This window comes from Mastigoproctus giganteus, chromosome 3, assembly GCF_048544385.1.
Source record: "Mastigoproctus giganteus isolate SK-2022 chromosome 3, ASM4854438v1, whole genome shotgun sequence".
In the NCBI taxonomy this organism is placed as follows: domain Eukaryota; kingdom Metazoa; phylum Arthropoda; class Arachnida; order Uropygi; family Thelyphonidae; genus Mastigoproctus; species Mastigoproctus giganteus.
In genome coordinates, this window is record NC_143577.1 from 252,308,047 (window position 1) to 252,323,525 (window position 15,479).

The window sequence follows — 15,479 nt, forward strand, 5'->3', positions numbered from 1 at the left end:
ACTTTCTTAGTGTTTTTAACTAAATTTAAAAACTCTTAAGAAGTTGTAGCTTTTTTATCTGTAGTTGACTCTTAAGAAAGCAGGATTTTAAAACTCATTATAAACTCTACTCCTTGTTAGGAGGTTAACTCATGGATAACTGTTGTTTCTAAAAATGCCCAAACTTTTTATTGTCTCAGGAAGGAAAAAAGCACCACTCCTAAGAGTGAATTATGTGAAACCTAGCTAATTGCTGTTCCAGACAGCAAGACAATTATAACTTGGTGGTAGGATTTTTACTTTGCTGGGAAAACATAACATTCAGCAGATACAACTCACAACTGAAAGCAAGATCCTTCCATTCCATAGTTCACAACATGATGGTGCATTGCTCATTCTCTTTTGCCACAATAGCAACTAATGAAGGCAGGAAATTGGAAATGCTACAGTTCTTAGTCTATTTCTACTCTGTGGAATAATTAGCTAGAAGACATTTTGGTATTTCAGAAAGTTGATATTTTGTTTTGATTAATCATTAAGTTTCTGAGTGGGTACATTGGATACAAACTTCTACGAATAAAAAAGTCTATCAAAAACAGAAAACTTTGTCAATTCTGTGTGAAGTTTAGTATTCTTCAAATATGGTATTTGCCTCTGCTCTGCTCTGCATCATTAATTTAATTATTTTTTAATTGGGGAAGTAAAGATATATAATTTTGAATAAACTATATGATGATTATTTGTATCAGCATGTTAAGGAAAGTATTAAAGATAAGAATATTCTAGCACCTGATCATCACCCACAAACCAGATAACATCATAGGGCTGACAATACAGAACCACTAGCTAGCTGGGAGTAATCATGGAGTTTTAAGATGGATGATGAAGAGAAAGGCATGAGTTGCCAAAGGCAAAGAAATAGATTTTAATTTCAAGAACGGAGACTATGACAGCTTAATGTGCTAAATGACCTCTCTCTCAATTGGAAAGACTGCACACATAGTGCAAATAACTTAGAACTATAGCATACCTTTAAAGCTATGGTCATGGAGGAATGAAAAGGACTAAAGCCTATAACAGCTACAAGTTGATCTGTAATTGATCCACAGATCTAAAGTTGATCCGCAGAAAAGATTAGGCTGGCATAAAGAGCAAAAGAACGGGGACAAGGGGTTTTTTCGTATGAGAATACAAAGAAGAAAATGAATTCATTAGTTCCTTGTGTAATGGGTGTCATAAATTTTTCAATAACTCAGCTGATATTGCAGATGAATTCAACAGATAGTACTTTGCATCGATGTTTACACAACAAAGACCCATCGTGGTAAGAAGAAAGTGTGAATGAAATTAGGAAGCATAAAATTAGCAATATTGAAATTTCAGATTATTTATGGGGAAAAACTTTCAAGCCTAAAGGTAGTTAAGACTCCTGGGGTTGATGGAATGTATCCGGTAATTTTGAGAAGAGCTGCAAGAGTGTACATTGATCCATTAAGATTAATTTGAGTGTATCACTGGACTTGAGAGAGATTCCCTTGCATTGGAAAAGTGCCAGTGTACTGGATTATATGTCAAGTATATAAAGGCATTTCTAAGAGCAAAGCGGATCACTACTGACTGGTTATTCTCACTTCAGTGGTAGGGAAAATCATGGTGGCAATGATGATCAATAGTGCAATTTGGGAATATTTAGCTAGAAATGAAATTCTGAAGGAACTACAGCATGGTTTTATAACGGGAAAATCACATTTAATCAACCTGTATCTATCATGACTGAGTAACTCATGGGCTGGATATAGGAGATAATTTTGATACTGGTTACTTAGATTACAGGCGAAGGCGGATTACGAGAAATCTTTGGCAAAAGATGCTAAGAAAAACAGCAAGGATTTCTTTACTTATATAAACTCTAAAAGGAAGGGGATGAATATGATTGGTCCACTTGACATCAATGGCTCGACTGTTGATGATCCTGCTCAGATAGCAAACAAACTGAATGAGTATTTTGCATCTACATTCACACGTGAGGAATTATTACAATTTGAAAATGGAAGAAGGTTATCAAATTGTAGCAGTGTGCTTAATGATTTTGTAATAACTGAGAGCAAAGTGGAGGAGAAATTGTTGAAGTTAAACACAAGAAAGGCACCTGGGGTGGATGGGATCTATCCAGTTATTTTAAAGGAGGCGGCAAAGCAACTAAGCAAATCCTTAGCCATAATTATGAGAGCATCCTTGGACTCAGGGGAGGTTCCCACGGACTGGAGATGTGCAAATGTGTCCCCAATTCACAAAGGTGGATCGAAGGGTGACACGAGTAATTACAGACCAGTTAGTTTAACTTCTGTTCCGGGTAAAATAATGGAGTCGCTGGTTAAAGATGCATTGCAGGATCATCTAGACAAGACTGCAGCAATAATTCAAACACAGCATGGGTTTGTTAAGGGAAAGTCTTGTCTGACAAATTTGATTGGTTATTATGATGTGGTCACAAAGGAACTGGATGCAAAAAATAATTTTGATATCATATACTTGGATTTCAGGAAAGCTTTTGACACTGTTGCGCATGGAAGACTACTGTACAAATTGGAGCAGAATGGTATTAAGGGTAAGTTGCTACAATGGATAAAAGGATGGTTAAGTGGGAGAAGACAGAGGGTGGTAATCAATGGGTGCTGCTCTTCGTGGACTAATGTTATTAGTGGAGTCCCACAGGGTTCGGTGTTGGGTCCACTGTTGTTTTGTGTATTTATCAATGATATTGATGAAGGTATATCAGGCTTAATGTCGAAGTTTGCAGATGACACAAAGGTTGGCAGGGTTGTTAATGACAGTAATGGCAGTGTGCTACTGCAACAGGATCTAGATAATTTGGGCAGATGGGCTAAGAAGTGGCAACTGAAGTTCAACCTTGACAAATGCAAAGTACTGCATATGGGTAGAAGTAACCCCAGAGAAACGTACCAACTGTGTGGTACTACACTTAAGGTGGTAGAAAATGAAAAAGACCTGGGAGTAATTGTGCAGTCAGATATGAAGTTTTCTGAGCAGTGCAGACAGGTCATGTTTTCTGAGCAGTGCTAGGGCGGGTCATGGGGTTTTGTCAATGATATATAGGAATTTTGCTAGCAGGGAAAAGGAGGTGATTGTCCCTCTGTATAAGCCAGTGGTCAGGCCACGCCTTGAGTACTGCATACAAGTCTGGAGGCCTCATTTTAGGAAGGATGTAGATTTGCTTGAGCGTGTACAGAGAAGAGCAACACGATTGGTGAGGGGAATGAAGGGATTCTCTTACCAAGAGAGGCTTAAGTTCTGCAAATTGCAGTGGCTGGAGACTAGGCACCTGCGCGGTGATCTGATTGAGGTCTATAAGGCCTTGAATGGGTTGAGCACACTGAATTCTGATGGGATCCTTCCACTTGTTCAGATTACCGACCTACGGGGACATAAGTTCAAATTAAGAAAGGATAGATGTAGAATAGATGTGCGGAAATTTGCCTTTAGCCATCGGGTGGTTAATTGCTGGAACAAACTTCCATCTGTCGTTGTGGAAGTTGATAGGTTAAATAAATTTAAGGTGAAACTGGACAGGCATTTGGAGGGAATGGTGTGATTTTTTTTTTTTTTTTTTTTGGCTGATGCTGCATAAGCTCCTACACTTGGTTTCTTGCATCGTGTGCCACTACTACTACTATTTCTCTTGGTATTCAAACTGTTCTGCACAAGAGGTTATTGTTTAAGCTGGAACATGTTAGAAGCACAGGGAAAATACTTAAATTGATTGCAGGAATCTTCCTCTTACTCTGCAGGGAGGCTGTAGAGTAGGAAGCAAAGGGTTGTGGTTAATGGTTACTCATCAGATTGGGATAACCTAAGAAGTGGGGTTCCTGAAGGATCAGTACTGAGACCAGTGTTATTTTTGATTTTCTTAAATGACATCAACAAAGAGATAAAGAATGTGCCATCCAAATTTTCAGAGATATCAAGATTGGTAAAGTAATTGCTAATAGTGTCAAGCACTTCTGGATGGCTTAAAATTTGTGGATGGTTGGAAAAGTGTCAGCTATATTTTAATGCAGCAAAATGTAAGTTGTTACGCTTTGCTGCATTGCTTGGGGATCAAAATGTAAAGTCTTACACTTTGCTTGGGGATTAAAAAGCTCATAATAACTTATGTACGTGGTGAGGTTGAAGTGAAAACAGTTAAGGAAGAAAGGGAGTTGGAAATTCAGATGGTATCAATGAATCTTAAACATTAGAGCTGGGGGGGGGGGGGTGATGACACTTTATAAGGCAGTTGTATGACTACACGTGGAATACTGTGACAAGCATGGAGATTGCACCTGAAAAAAAAAAAAAAAAAAAGAATAAATAAAATAAAATACATACATTGAACTTCTTGAAAGGTTAAAAAATGACACAGCTTGCCTGGTGGGCATAGCAAAAGGGCATCTGCATGAAGAAAGACTCTGATATGTGGACTTGGTAATTACTCTTAGCCAGTGAGTTATTAATTGCTAGACCTTATGAAGGCAACTAGAATAAGTTGCCTCCGTAGGTGGTCTAGCAATTAGGTGGTTAAGTCTGACAGTTTGAAGAAATGCAAAAAGTTAACACAATAGGTACATGCACACACACATACATCTATTTTATTTTTTATTTAATTCTTTTATTTATTTATTTTTTTTGACTGGTGCAGCAAAAGCCTTGAATATCCTTACACCATGTGGCTAATACTATAAATATAGAAAATTCTTTAAGATTTAGCCCACTTTTCTATGCTGAATTTGGCCTCAGTCATTATTATTATTTATTTTTCTTTTTTTTTTAATAAGAAGACTACCTATAATGATGTTTTTGATATTATTATCCAATATACTATCAGAAATGGCCTCTGTAGCCAAGTGGTCAGGAGCAGGAATGCAGTAGCACATGCTCTTTGAGTAGACTGGGGTTCAGGCCCCTGACTGCTAAATATGATCGATCTGCCAACCCGCACTGGACCAGTGTGGCAGATTATGGTCCATTTCCCTCAGCATGAATTGTTGAGGAGGAGGCTTCCATCCTGCAGTGGGTTGATAATTACCTTTTTTTTTTTTTTTTTTTACTATCAGAATTTTAAAAAAAAATGTGAAAGTTCCCTTCTCCATTCTCGATTATTTCTCCAGTATCTCCTGATTGTATATAAGTTGTAATAATATTAATTTAATTAAGTATGCATAAACAGATGTGAAAGTTACATAAGGAGCCAGTAACTATAAGGGTGAGGAAAGTAGAAAAAGAAGAGTGGTGGTTTAGTGAAAGGTTGTTAATATCTTAAGAGGTTATGATGAATTAAGTAAATTATGGGCTGAATTGCCAAGCCAATATAAAGTGGGGGAAATGTAAAGTAAAATTAGTACAACAAAATACTAATAGAATGCAAATAAAATAAAAATGGTATAGCTTTTATCAGATATGGGGGGAACATATTTAGTAAATGGTCTAATAATTGCTGCCGTAGCCGAGTGGTCAAGTGCACGTGTGCATAAGTACATGTGCCTTGAGTGACTGGGATTCAAGCCCGTGACTGCCAGATACGGTACTATTTCTTGTATTCTGTCTATCTTGTGAACTCCTCTGACTGTTTGGTCGTCGCGGAGTATAAACAGAAAATTTATTTTTTTTTATTTTAATATAGGTAATGCAAAAAATGCTTGATCTGATGTCAGCTGAAATAAGTATTGATACATGATCAGGTATTTCATCAGGGGACTGCATGTATCAGGAACTGCATTTCTATGCTTGTCCATAGTAGTGGAAGAAAAGTGAAAGGCCAAAAAGGAATGAAATGAAATTAGCACTTTCTAATACACTATGGACAATGTAGTCCCAACACATAATTTATTTAGGTAAAAATAAGTATTGAGTTGGGATAAAAATGGTTAATGTCAATACATTTTTATATTAAACATTGATATTAACCATTTTTATCCCAACTCGATACTTATATTAAACATATTGAATTACCGTATTTCCCCATGTATAAGACGCACCTTAATTTTGGGGCCCGAAATTTGAAAAAAAATGTATTACATAAAGTTATTGAACTCAAGTTTTATTCATCGTAAAATTCATACAACTCCTCATCACTGTCAAAACTCCCATTCATTAGCTTGTCCTCATCTGTGGACATTGCCTCGTCCTCAGTTCCATCTGTGGCATTTGAAATGTATAAGATGTATAAGACGCACCTTAATTTTGGGGCCCGAAATTTGAAAAAAAATGTATTACATAAAGTTATTGAACTCAAGTTTTATTCATCGTAAAATTCATACAACTCCTCATCACTGTCAAAACTCCCATTCATTAGCTTGTCCTCATCTGTGGACATTGCCTCGTCCTCAGTTCCATCTGTGGCATTTGAAATGCCACACTTCTTAAATGACTTCACAACGATCTCAATCTTGATATTATCCCAGGATCTTTTCGCCCAGGTACAAACTTCTCGTATGGTTGGTTTCTTCACTGTTCCTGCTGGTGTCAAATTGTCCCCAGAAGACTTCATCCATTGGTTCCACTCGTCTCTCATGGCAGCTTTGAAGGGTTTGTTAATGCTGACATCAAGTGGTTGGAGCTGGGATGTCAAGCCTCCAGGTATGATGGCAAGTTTTGTTGTTTGCTCTGCAGCAATCTTCTTTGTGTTTTTTGCTATGTGTGCCCTGAACTGATCAAGCACCAATAGAGCAGGTTTGTGTAAGAGCCCACCTGATCTCCTGCTCCAAACTTTCTCAAACCAGATCTTCATCCAATCCTGATCCATCCAACCCTTGTCATGAATGTGGACAATCACTTCTCGAGGAATGTCTTTTGGCATTGTTTTGCGTTTGAAAATCAGCATAGGAGGCAGCTTGGTTCCCTCGGCACAACAAGCTAGAACAACTGTATAATGGCTCTTTTCATGTCCACTTGGCTTCACAGTTATAGTTTTCACCCCCTTCTTATCAACAATTCTGTTACTTGGGACATCAAATTGAAGGGGGACTTCGTCCATATTTGCAATCTGTCCCAACTCAAACTGATGTCTTCCGACATTGAATGACAAAACAATGAAATTCAAGGACCTTCTGCCCATAGCTTTCAGGCATCTTTTGGGCAAGTCTGGTGCATGTACGCATGCTTAGTCCATTCCGTTTCATGAACTGAAGCACCAATTGTGTCCTCCTTTGAAATCAGTAACTTCTTTTTCATCAGCAGTTCTTCTTACCTCATGCTGAACCATCTTTGTGGACACAGGAATTCCAATTGCCCTTTGCTCTTCAATCCATATCTTCAATTCCCTCTCTAAATCAGGCCATTTTGCTGACTTGCCTCTCATGGCCGCCTTCTGCCGTGGCATTTTCAGTAGGGTTTCTTCTTCCCGTAGCCAGTCTCGGATTGTTTTCTCAGTTGGAGGACTAAACTTACATTCAGCAGCACGATTTCCATTCACGTTTGCAAACTGGATCACAAATTCAGCACTGTATGAAAATCTTTTCTGAGCCATTTCTGGACAGAACGTGGCAAAACGTAATCTAATATACCGGTAACAAGTGCGAAACAATTAGCGTGAAAAGGCGAGAAATGCAAGTAAAAAATCTACAACCACTGTATAAGACGCACCCAGTTTTTAAACCCCAAATTTTTCGAAAAAGGGTGCGTCTTATACGTGGCGAAATATGGTAGATAGTATGAACCAGAGCTGTAATGCTCAATATAGTACGTAGAACACTTCGGTATGATAATCTCCAGAAATTAAAACAAAAAAATTAAAAATCTTGCATTTGAGTAACAAATAATTAAAAATCAAATTAACACAATTAAAAATGAAATTAATGCAATTAAAAATAAGAAAAAGAATTAAAAGAATTTAACGAAAAAATTGCAAAACAATTTTCCTTCCTGAAGCTGACACGCTTTTCGACTGTATGTCATGATCACAGGAATGAAAATTACCAAATAGGGATGAGCATGAAACTTAAATATGGATTATTTGTCTTCGTGCATGTGCTTAAAAGCCCATGAATTGGAGATCAGATGTGGGCGGCGAACATTAACAGAATTCTTGTTTGAATTTATTTTTATGGTTTCTGCAATTAATAGTTGTGTATAATTACGTTGGACACTTAAGTATTTTGGCATCATTAAATAAAAAAGTATGTTTTTTGTTAACGGCATGAAAGGCTAATTCTGATGCTGCCAAACGAGAAGCACGAATTGAGGCCGCATGTTGATTAACGCGAATATTCAGAGGAAACCGCATCAAACTTTGGTAAGACGAGTCACAGTCACTGCAAGAAATGTTGTATACCAGATCATTAATTTGTGTTGCGATTGAGGAAAGGACTTAGTTTGTACCCTAATTAGGTTAATTGTAGCAAGGGGATAACCCCTGTTTAAGAATCTGCTGGTTAATATTTGTATTTCTGATCCCAAAGCAGATTCTGTCGTTGAATATTTATAGGCATTTAGAAATTGATTAAAGATAATTGATCTTTTATAGGTGAGCGAGTGATATCTGTTATAATGTAGAAGCATACCAGTGTTTGTAGGTTTCCTATAGATGTTAAATTGGATTTTTATCTGAGTAAGTGAGAAATTTAGAAAATTTAATGACTTTGTATCCCTTTCTGATGTAAATCCTCCCTTTCTGATGTAAATTTGAGTCTAGAATGAATATTATTAAATGAACGTAAAATGTCTTGGATATTACTACTATCAGTAATAACTAGAACATCGTCTAAATACCTCTCATGTGATATGGGGTCGAAAAGGCATCAAATATATATGCTCAGTCGTTGAGAGATAGATCTCCGATATTAAGCCGCTTAGGTTCAATCCCATTGGCAAACCAAAAATTTGTTTGTACACTTTGTCTCAAAAGGTGATATAGTTGCCCTGCAGTTTAATTAAGTGAAAAATTTCCTTAATAGGAAGCTTCATATAATTAATTGGTATCTAGTTATTATTTAACATATCCCAAATAATATCTAATGTGTATTCAACATTTACATTCGTATGTAATGAGGTAACATCTAGTGAGAATAAATTGTCATTGTGTCCAAGTCTACAGTCCTTAAGGTTATTAAATAATGTATTGTAGTTCTTAATCCCAAATTGTATCACCCGTCTAAAGGGTTTTATAATGCTATATACACGTGTGGCCAAGGATGAAAAGGTTGAGTTTTTGTAGGAAACAATAGGTCGAATAGGAAATCCAGTCTTGTGTAATTTTACCTAACCGAAAAGTGCAGGAATGTTGTATGCTCTGGCCTTCAATTCCTTTAACTGAGCCATTGGAATGAGCCTTTTAACTGAGACATAGGAATGTCGTTTTTTCGATACGTGGTTAACATTTCATTGTATTGATTGACCAAATTGTTAAATAGTGCCAAGATAAGTCGAGGTATCTGAAACAACTGAATCTAACTTATTAATATAATCAGGTTTATTGTTGAGTATTGTCTCGGGCTTGCGACCAAGTGCATACAAGTTGGGTGACAACCCTCCTGCATACAGACATCGTGCTACCACAGAATACGTCAGCTAGTTTGCGAACACCCCCCCCCCCCTCGCCCAACATTCAACGAGCCGATATCAACAGGTTACAAATCTTTCCTCGTATACGCTATCGCAGGACCAGATTTCACTTTTATCCAAAGGATTATTAATTTACCACCTCGAAAACTACCTAAAAAACAGCGCATGATTGATATTGAATTTGGACTTCGTAATGTCCCACAAAAAGATTTATTTATTCAACAAGTTAACCAAGTGGTGAATAACATAAAAGAAATGTGACTTTCTAAACTGAATACACATGACAGTTCAGCTTTACGTGAACTTCGGGAAAATAAAGGCATTATTATAGAGGGCAGATAAAGGAGATACAGTGGTAATACTCGATAAACCTGATTATATTAATAAGTTAGATTCGGTTGTTTCAGATCCCTCGACTTATCTTGAAGTAGACCCGGCACTATTTACCAATTTAGTCAATCAATACAATGAAACGTTAACCATGTATCAAAAAAACGACTGCATTACTATGGCTCAGTTAACGGAATTGAAGGCCAGAGCATACAATATTCCTGCACTTTTCAGTCAGGTAAAATTACACAAGACTGGATTTCCTATACGGCCTTTTGTTTCCTACAGAAACTCGGCATTTTCATCCTTGTCTACACATGTATATAGCATTATAAAACCCTTTAGACAGGCGATACTGTTTGAGATTAAGAACTACGATAGGTTATTTAATAACCTTAAGGACTGTAGACTTGGTGACAATGACAATTTATTCTCACTAGATGTTACCTCATTATATACGAATGTAAATGTTGAATACACATTAGATATTATTTGGGATATGTTAAATAATAAGTCAATACCGATTAATTATACAAAGCTTCCTATTAAAAAAAATTTTTCACTTAATTAAACTGTTAGTTGAGGCCAACTATATCACCTTTCGAGACAAAGTGTACAGACAAATTTTTGGTTTGCCAATGGGATTGAGCATATACATTTGATGCCTTTTTGACCCCGTATCACATACTATGGAAGGTATTTAGACGATGTTCTAGTTATTAACTGATAGTAGTACTATCCAATACATTTTATATTCGTTTAATAATATTCATTCTAGACTCAAGTTTACATTCGAAAAGGAGGATACGGATACAAAGTCATTAAATTTTCTAAATTTCACGCTTACTCGAGACTCAAATAAAATCTAATTTAATATCTACAGAAAACCTACAAAAGATCGATTATCTTTAATCAATTTTTAGATGGCTATAAATATTCAACGATGGAATCTGCTTTGGGCTCAGAAATACAAATATTAACCAGCAGATTCTTAAACGGGGGTTATCCCCTTGCTACAATAAACCGAATTAGGGTACAAGCTAAGGATAGGATACAAAATACTACACCAACCAACAATAGTAATATCAAAAAATACTTTATTTCTGTCCCATATATTGAACAGTGGCACAAACAGCTTAACATGTTCTTTAAAGATACCTAATTTAAAATTGTGTCCAGGCCAATGCAGAAATTAGTATTAGTATTAGTATTAGTAACGGCCATATGGTGCAAGAAAGCCTATGGCTTATGCTGCACCAGCCAAAAAAAAAAAAAAAAAAAATCCGAACAAAACAATGATAAAAACAAAAATTAAATAAATAAATAAATAATAATAATTAATAAATAAATAAAAATAATAAAATGAAATTAAAAATTAAATAAAAAGGAAATTAATCCTATCATCCTATGCGCTTCCCTTACCCGAAAGTACTATCCAGATGACCTTTGAATTTCCCCAAACTGTCGGCCTCTACCACCCATGAAGGCAACTTATTCCAGTAATTTATAACTCGCTGGCTAAAATAAAACTTCCTGCAGTCCAATCTAAACATTTCCCCGCGTAACTTGAATTTATGTCCCCGTATAATTACACAGTGTATAATTACACACTGTACTGAACAATCGCTCAGTCCTTTCCTCGTTCGCAACACAAATGAATGACCTGGTATGCAACATTTCTTGTGGTGATTGCAACTCGTCTTACCAAGGTTCGACACAGTTTCCTCTGAATATTCGTGTTAATCAACATGCAGCCTCAGTTTGTGCTTCTTGTTCAGCAGCGTCAGAATTTGCCTTTCATGCCGTTAACAAAAAACATACTTTTTTATTTAACGAGGCCAAAATGCTTAGTGTCCAACGTAATTATACACGACTATTAATTGCAGAAACCATAGAAGTTAAATTACACAAGAATTCTGTTAATAATCACTGGCCATATCTGATCTCTGATTCGTGGGCTTTTAAAAGCACATGCTGCATTAGAAAGTGCTAATTTCATTTCATTCCTTTTTGGTCTTTCACCTTTCTTCTACTACTATGGACAAGTATAGAAACACAGTTCCTGATACATGGTCAGGTGTAGTCCCCTGATGAAATACCTGATCGTGTATCAGTACTTATTTCAGCTGATATCAGATCAAGCATTTTTTGCATTACCTATATTAGACCATTTACATTCTATTAGTATTTTGTTGTACTAATTTTACTTTACAGTTCCTCTCACTTTATATTGGCTTGGCAATTCAGCCCATAACTTACTTAATTCATCATAACCTCTAGGATATTAACATTCTTTCACCTTTCACTAATCTACTGCTCTTCTTTCCTTGGTACTGGCACCTTCTGTAACTTTCATTTCCGTTTATGCACACGTAATTAAATTAATATTATTACAACTTACATATACTCTTGCATCCTTTAATGCTGCTTTGTGCTTCTGTCATACCTAATTTATTAATCTTGCTTTCGCTGAAACCATTTCATCTACTGTATACTTCTTTTCTGTGTAACTCTTTAAACTTTTCCTTTAATGAGTTACATTGAAAACCCGTGTGTGTGTGTGTGTGTGTGTGTGTGTGTGTGTGTGTGTGTGTGTGTGTGTGTGTGTGTGTGTGTGTGTGTGTGTGTGTGTGTGTGTGTGTACAGGGTGATTCACTACCAGTGTGACAAACTTGCAGGAGGTGTAAGGGGCACAATGACGAATCGGAATCACATAGCATTGCAGGGTCCGAAATGCCTTCGTCATGCGGTAGAGCACGTTGAACGGGAGGTCGCGTGAACAGCGATCCCGCTGGAAGTCAGCATTTACGAACCGTTTCTGTTGAAGAAACCAAGTAGCAAAAGTCCTCCAGAGTGGATAATCTGCAGGCTCCAATGATTGGACGTGTTGCAGATGGTATGAACTCATTTGGTTTGTTGACAGTATCCTCCATACAGTGGATTGGGAAATACCCAATCGTTGGCTTATCGCTCGAGTACTCGTACTCGGATTGCCTTCTGCAAGACGTAGGACATTCTTCTCGTTGTCTGGCGTCCTCGTCGTTAGCTCTCGATTCATGGTACCTCTCGTGAAACAAGCAGTCTCACGTATCCTTCTGTGCACACGTGCGAAAATCGTATGATGAGGAGCACGCCTGTGCGGGAAACGTTCCCGGTACAAGCGCAGAACGGCGCGCCCGTTACATTCCGCAGCTCCAGGCGCAAGGTGCATGTCAGCCAGTTCAACGTTTCAATACTCGTCCATCCTACTGCCTCGGGAACCGGTTCACAAATGCTGACTTCCGGCAACCTCCCGTTCAACGTCCTCTACCGCATGATGAAGGCATTTCGGACCCTGCAATGCTATGTGATTCCGATTCGTCTTTGTGCCCCCTACACCTCCTGCAAGTTTGTCGCACTGGTAGTGAATCACCCTGTATGTATATATATATATATATATGCTGATTGTGAGGTTAAGTTATTTAGAGTTTAATTTATAAACTTTTAAATATATGTAAATATTTTACACTTATTCTCTCTAAATGTATGATTTTATTTACAGCCTCCCTTTTCAGCTGAAAATAGGAAAAAGACAATAGAAAAGGTCAGTAATAACACTTCTGTATTCATTTCATGATCTTTTTGTGCCTCACCCATTGTGGGGTTTTACTGATTGCTTATTTTGATTCCAGTGAAATTTTATCATCTACTCAATAGATTTGTTAATTTGTAGACTACAATTTTTTTTGTTAGTCTACAAATCAATTGTTTACTAAAAAATGTTTTCCCCCTTTTTGGCATATTGCTGATAGTGACATAAGCTGAGTCTTAATAGTGGCAGTAGAAGTTTCAGGCCTGTATTCCAGCCTTGGTGGGGATTCCCTGACTGAGTTGAGATGTAACACCAATACAGTAAAATCTCATTAATACAAACTCAGTTTATACAAAGTACTTGTTTATATGAAGTACATACCATTCCCCTGCGAAAGGATAGGCCTTTCTATGTAAATATATTCGTTTATTACAGAATTCTGTTAATATGTATTACAAAGTTTGTTTTCACCTTGTGAGAAATAAATATTGTTATTTTGTATGTTTAATACAAATCTTAGCACAGTTGTCCCATTATTGTGCCTATTATTGCCTCTGGCCACCCGGTACCCTGCTTCCTGAAGGATAGCACTGACTTGTTAGAAATTATTTTTGGATAAACAAAACCATACGGTTACAAAACATAAACTGACAGAATTGAGCCTGGAAATTAAACTGAAAATTATACAAGAGGCTGATAGGATTGAACTTAACTAACCGGACATTGCAAAGGAATACAACATCCCTTTACCTACTTCATCTACAATATTGAAAAACTGAAAAAAACTTGAACTGTGTGACACTGGAGCAGTGATTTAAAAAAAAACAGGAAACAAATTCCTGGTTCAAAACACAGGGAACTTGAAACAAAACATTTCGAGTGGTACTAACAAATGCATGCATCTAATTTGCCAATATCAAGTCCGATTTTGCAAGAAAAGACAAATTATCTGGCTCAGCAACATGCAATTAGCAACTTCAAATGTGGCTGGCTCCAAAGATTTAAAGACAGGAATGACTTGGTTTCACAAAATGTTTGCTGCAAGTCTGGATTAGTTGACAAGGAAAAGGTTAAAGACTGGTTGTGTTCTGTACTGTCCATTCTTGAAAAATATGAGGAAAGGATATTTTTAATCTTGATGAGACAGGTTTATTTTGTCATTTGCTGCCAAACAAAACATTTGCTGTTTGAGGAGAGTCTTGTCATGGGGTGGAAAATTAAGTAAACAAACGCTCACTATTCTGTTATGCTGCAATTCAAACGACAATGCAAAACTATACCCACTAGTGATTGGTAAGTTTTCCAAGCCAAGATGTTTTAAAGAAGTTAACTAACTTCCCTGTGATGTGGCCAATAGAAGTGCTTGACTTATGTTCAAAATTTTTCAGTCTTGGTTATCAAAAGTGGACAAAAGAATGGCTTCGGAAAAAGGAACATTTTGATGATTCTAGATTGTACAGCACATTCTGCTGAGACACTTAAGTTGACAAATATATGGCTGTTGTTTTTAACCTCCCATTACTGTCCATAGCCGCGAGTGGTCAGAAGCGGGAGTGCAGTAGTACACGCTCTTTGAGTAGACTGGAGATCAGTCTCCTGACTGCTAAATACAGTTGATTTGTCAACCTGCACTGCACCAGCAATACAGATTATGGTCTGTTTCCCTTGACACGAATTGTTGAGGAGGCTTCCATCCTGCAGCGGGTGATAATGGCTGCAGTTTACTCCCCCCCCCCCACTTTTTTTTTTTTTTTTTTTTTTTACCACCAGTTTTATGCAGCCAACTGGATTGAGGCATTATTTTTAACCACAAGGAAGCATATAGAGCCTGCCTGATAAGGTACTTGATCCTCAACATAGGAAGGGAGGGAATAATTTGCAGCTAAATTTGTAATGTCTTGGATGCTATCCGTAATCTTGTTATTGCTTGGGACAGTGTTGCATCAAGTGTAATAATCAACTGCTTCAGAAAGAATGGATTTGGAGAGAATGTCATCAAAAAACATGGTCCAGATGAATGTGATAGCAACATTGAGGAATG

The 15,479-nt window shown here is 37.1% G+C and overlaps 1 protein-coding gene across 4 annotated transcripts in view; it reads left to right on the forward strand.

Annotated features, from left to right (window-relative positions):
* Window positions 1-15,479, forward strand: part of LOC150089037 (ribosomal protein S6 kinase beta-1-like) — a 213,800-nt gene that overhangs the window by 134,321 nt on the left and 64,000 nt on the right. For all 4 annotated transcript variants that reach the window (XM_090369789.1, XM_090369788.1, XM_090369787.1 and 1 more), the window contains exon 10: window positions 13,409-13,450. In XM_090369789.1, the coding sequence (XP_090225915.1) occupies window positions 13,409-13,450 (42 nt within the window). The remainder of the gene's footprint in view (window positions 1-13,408; window positions 13,451-15,479) is intronic.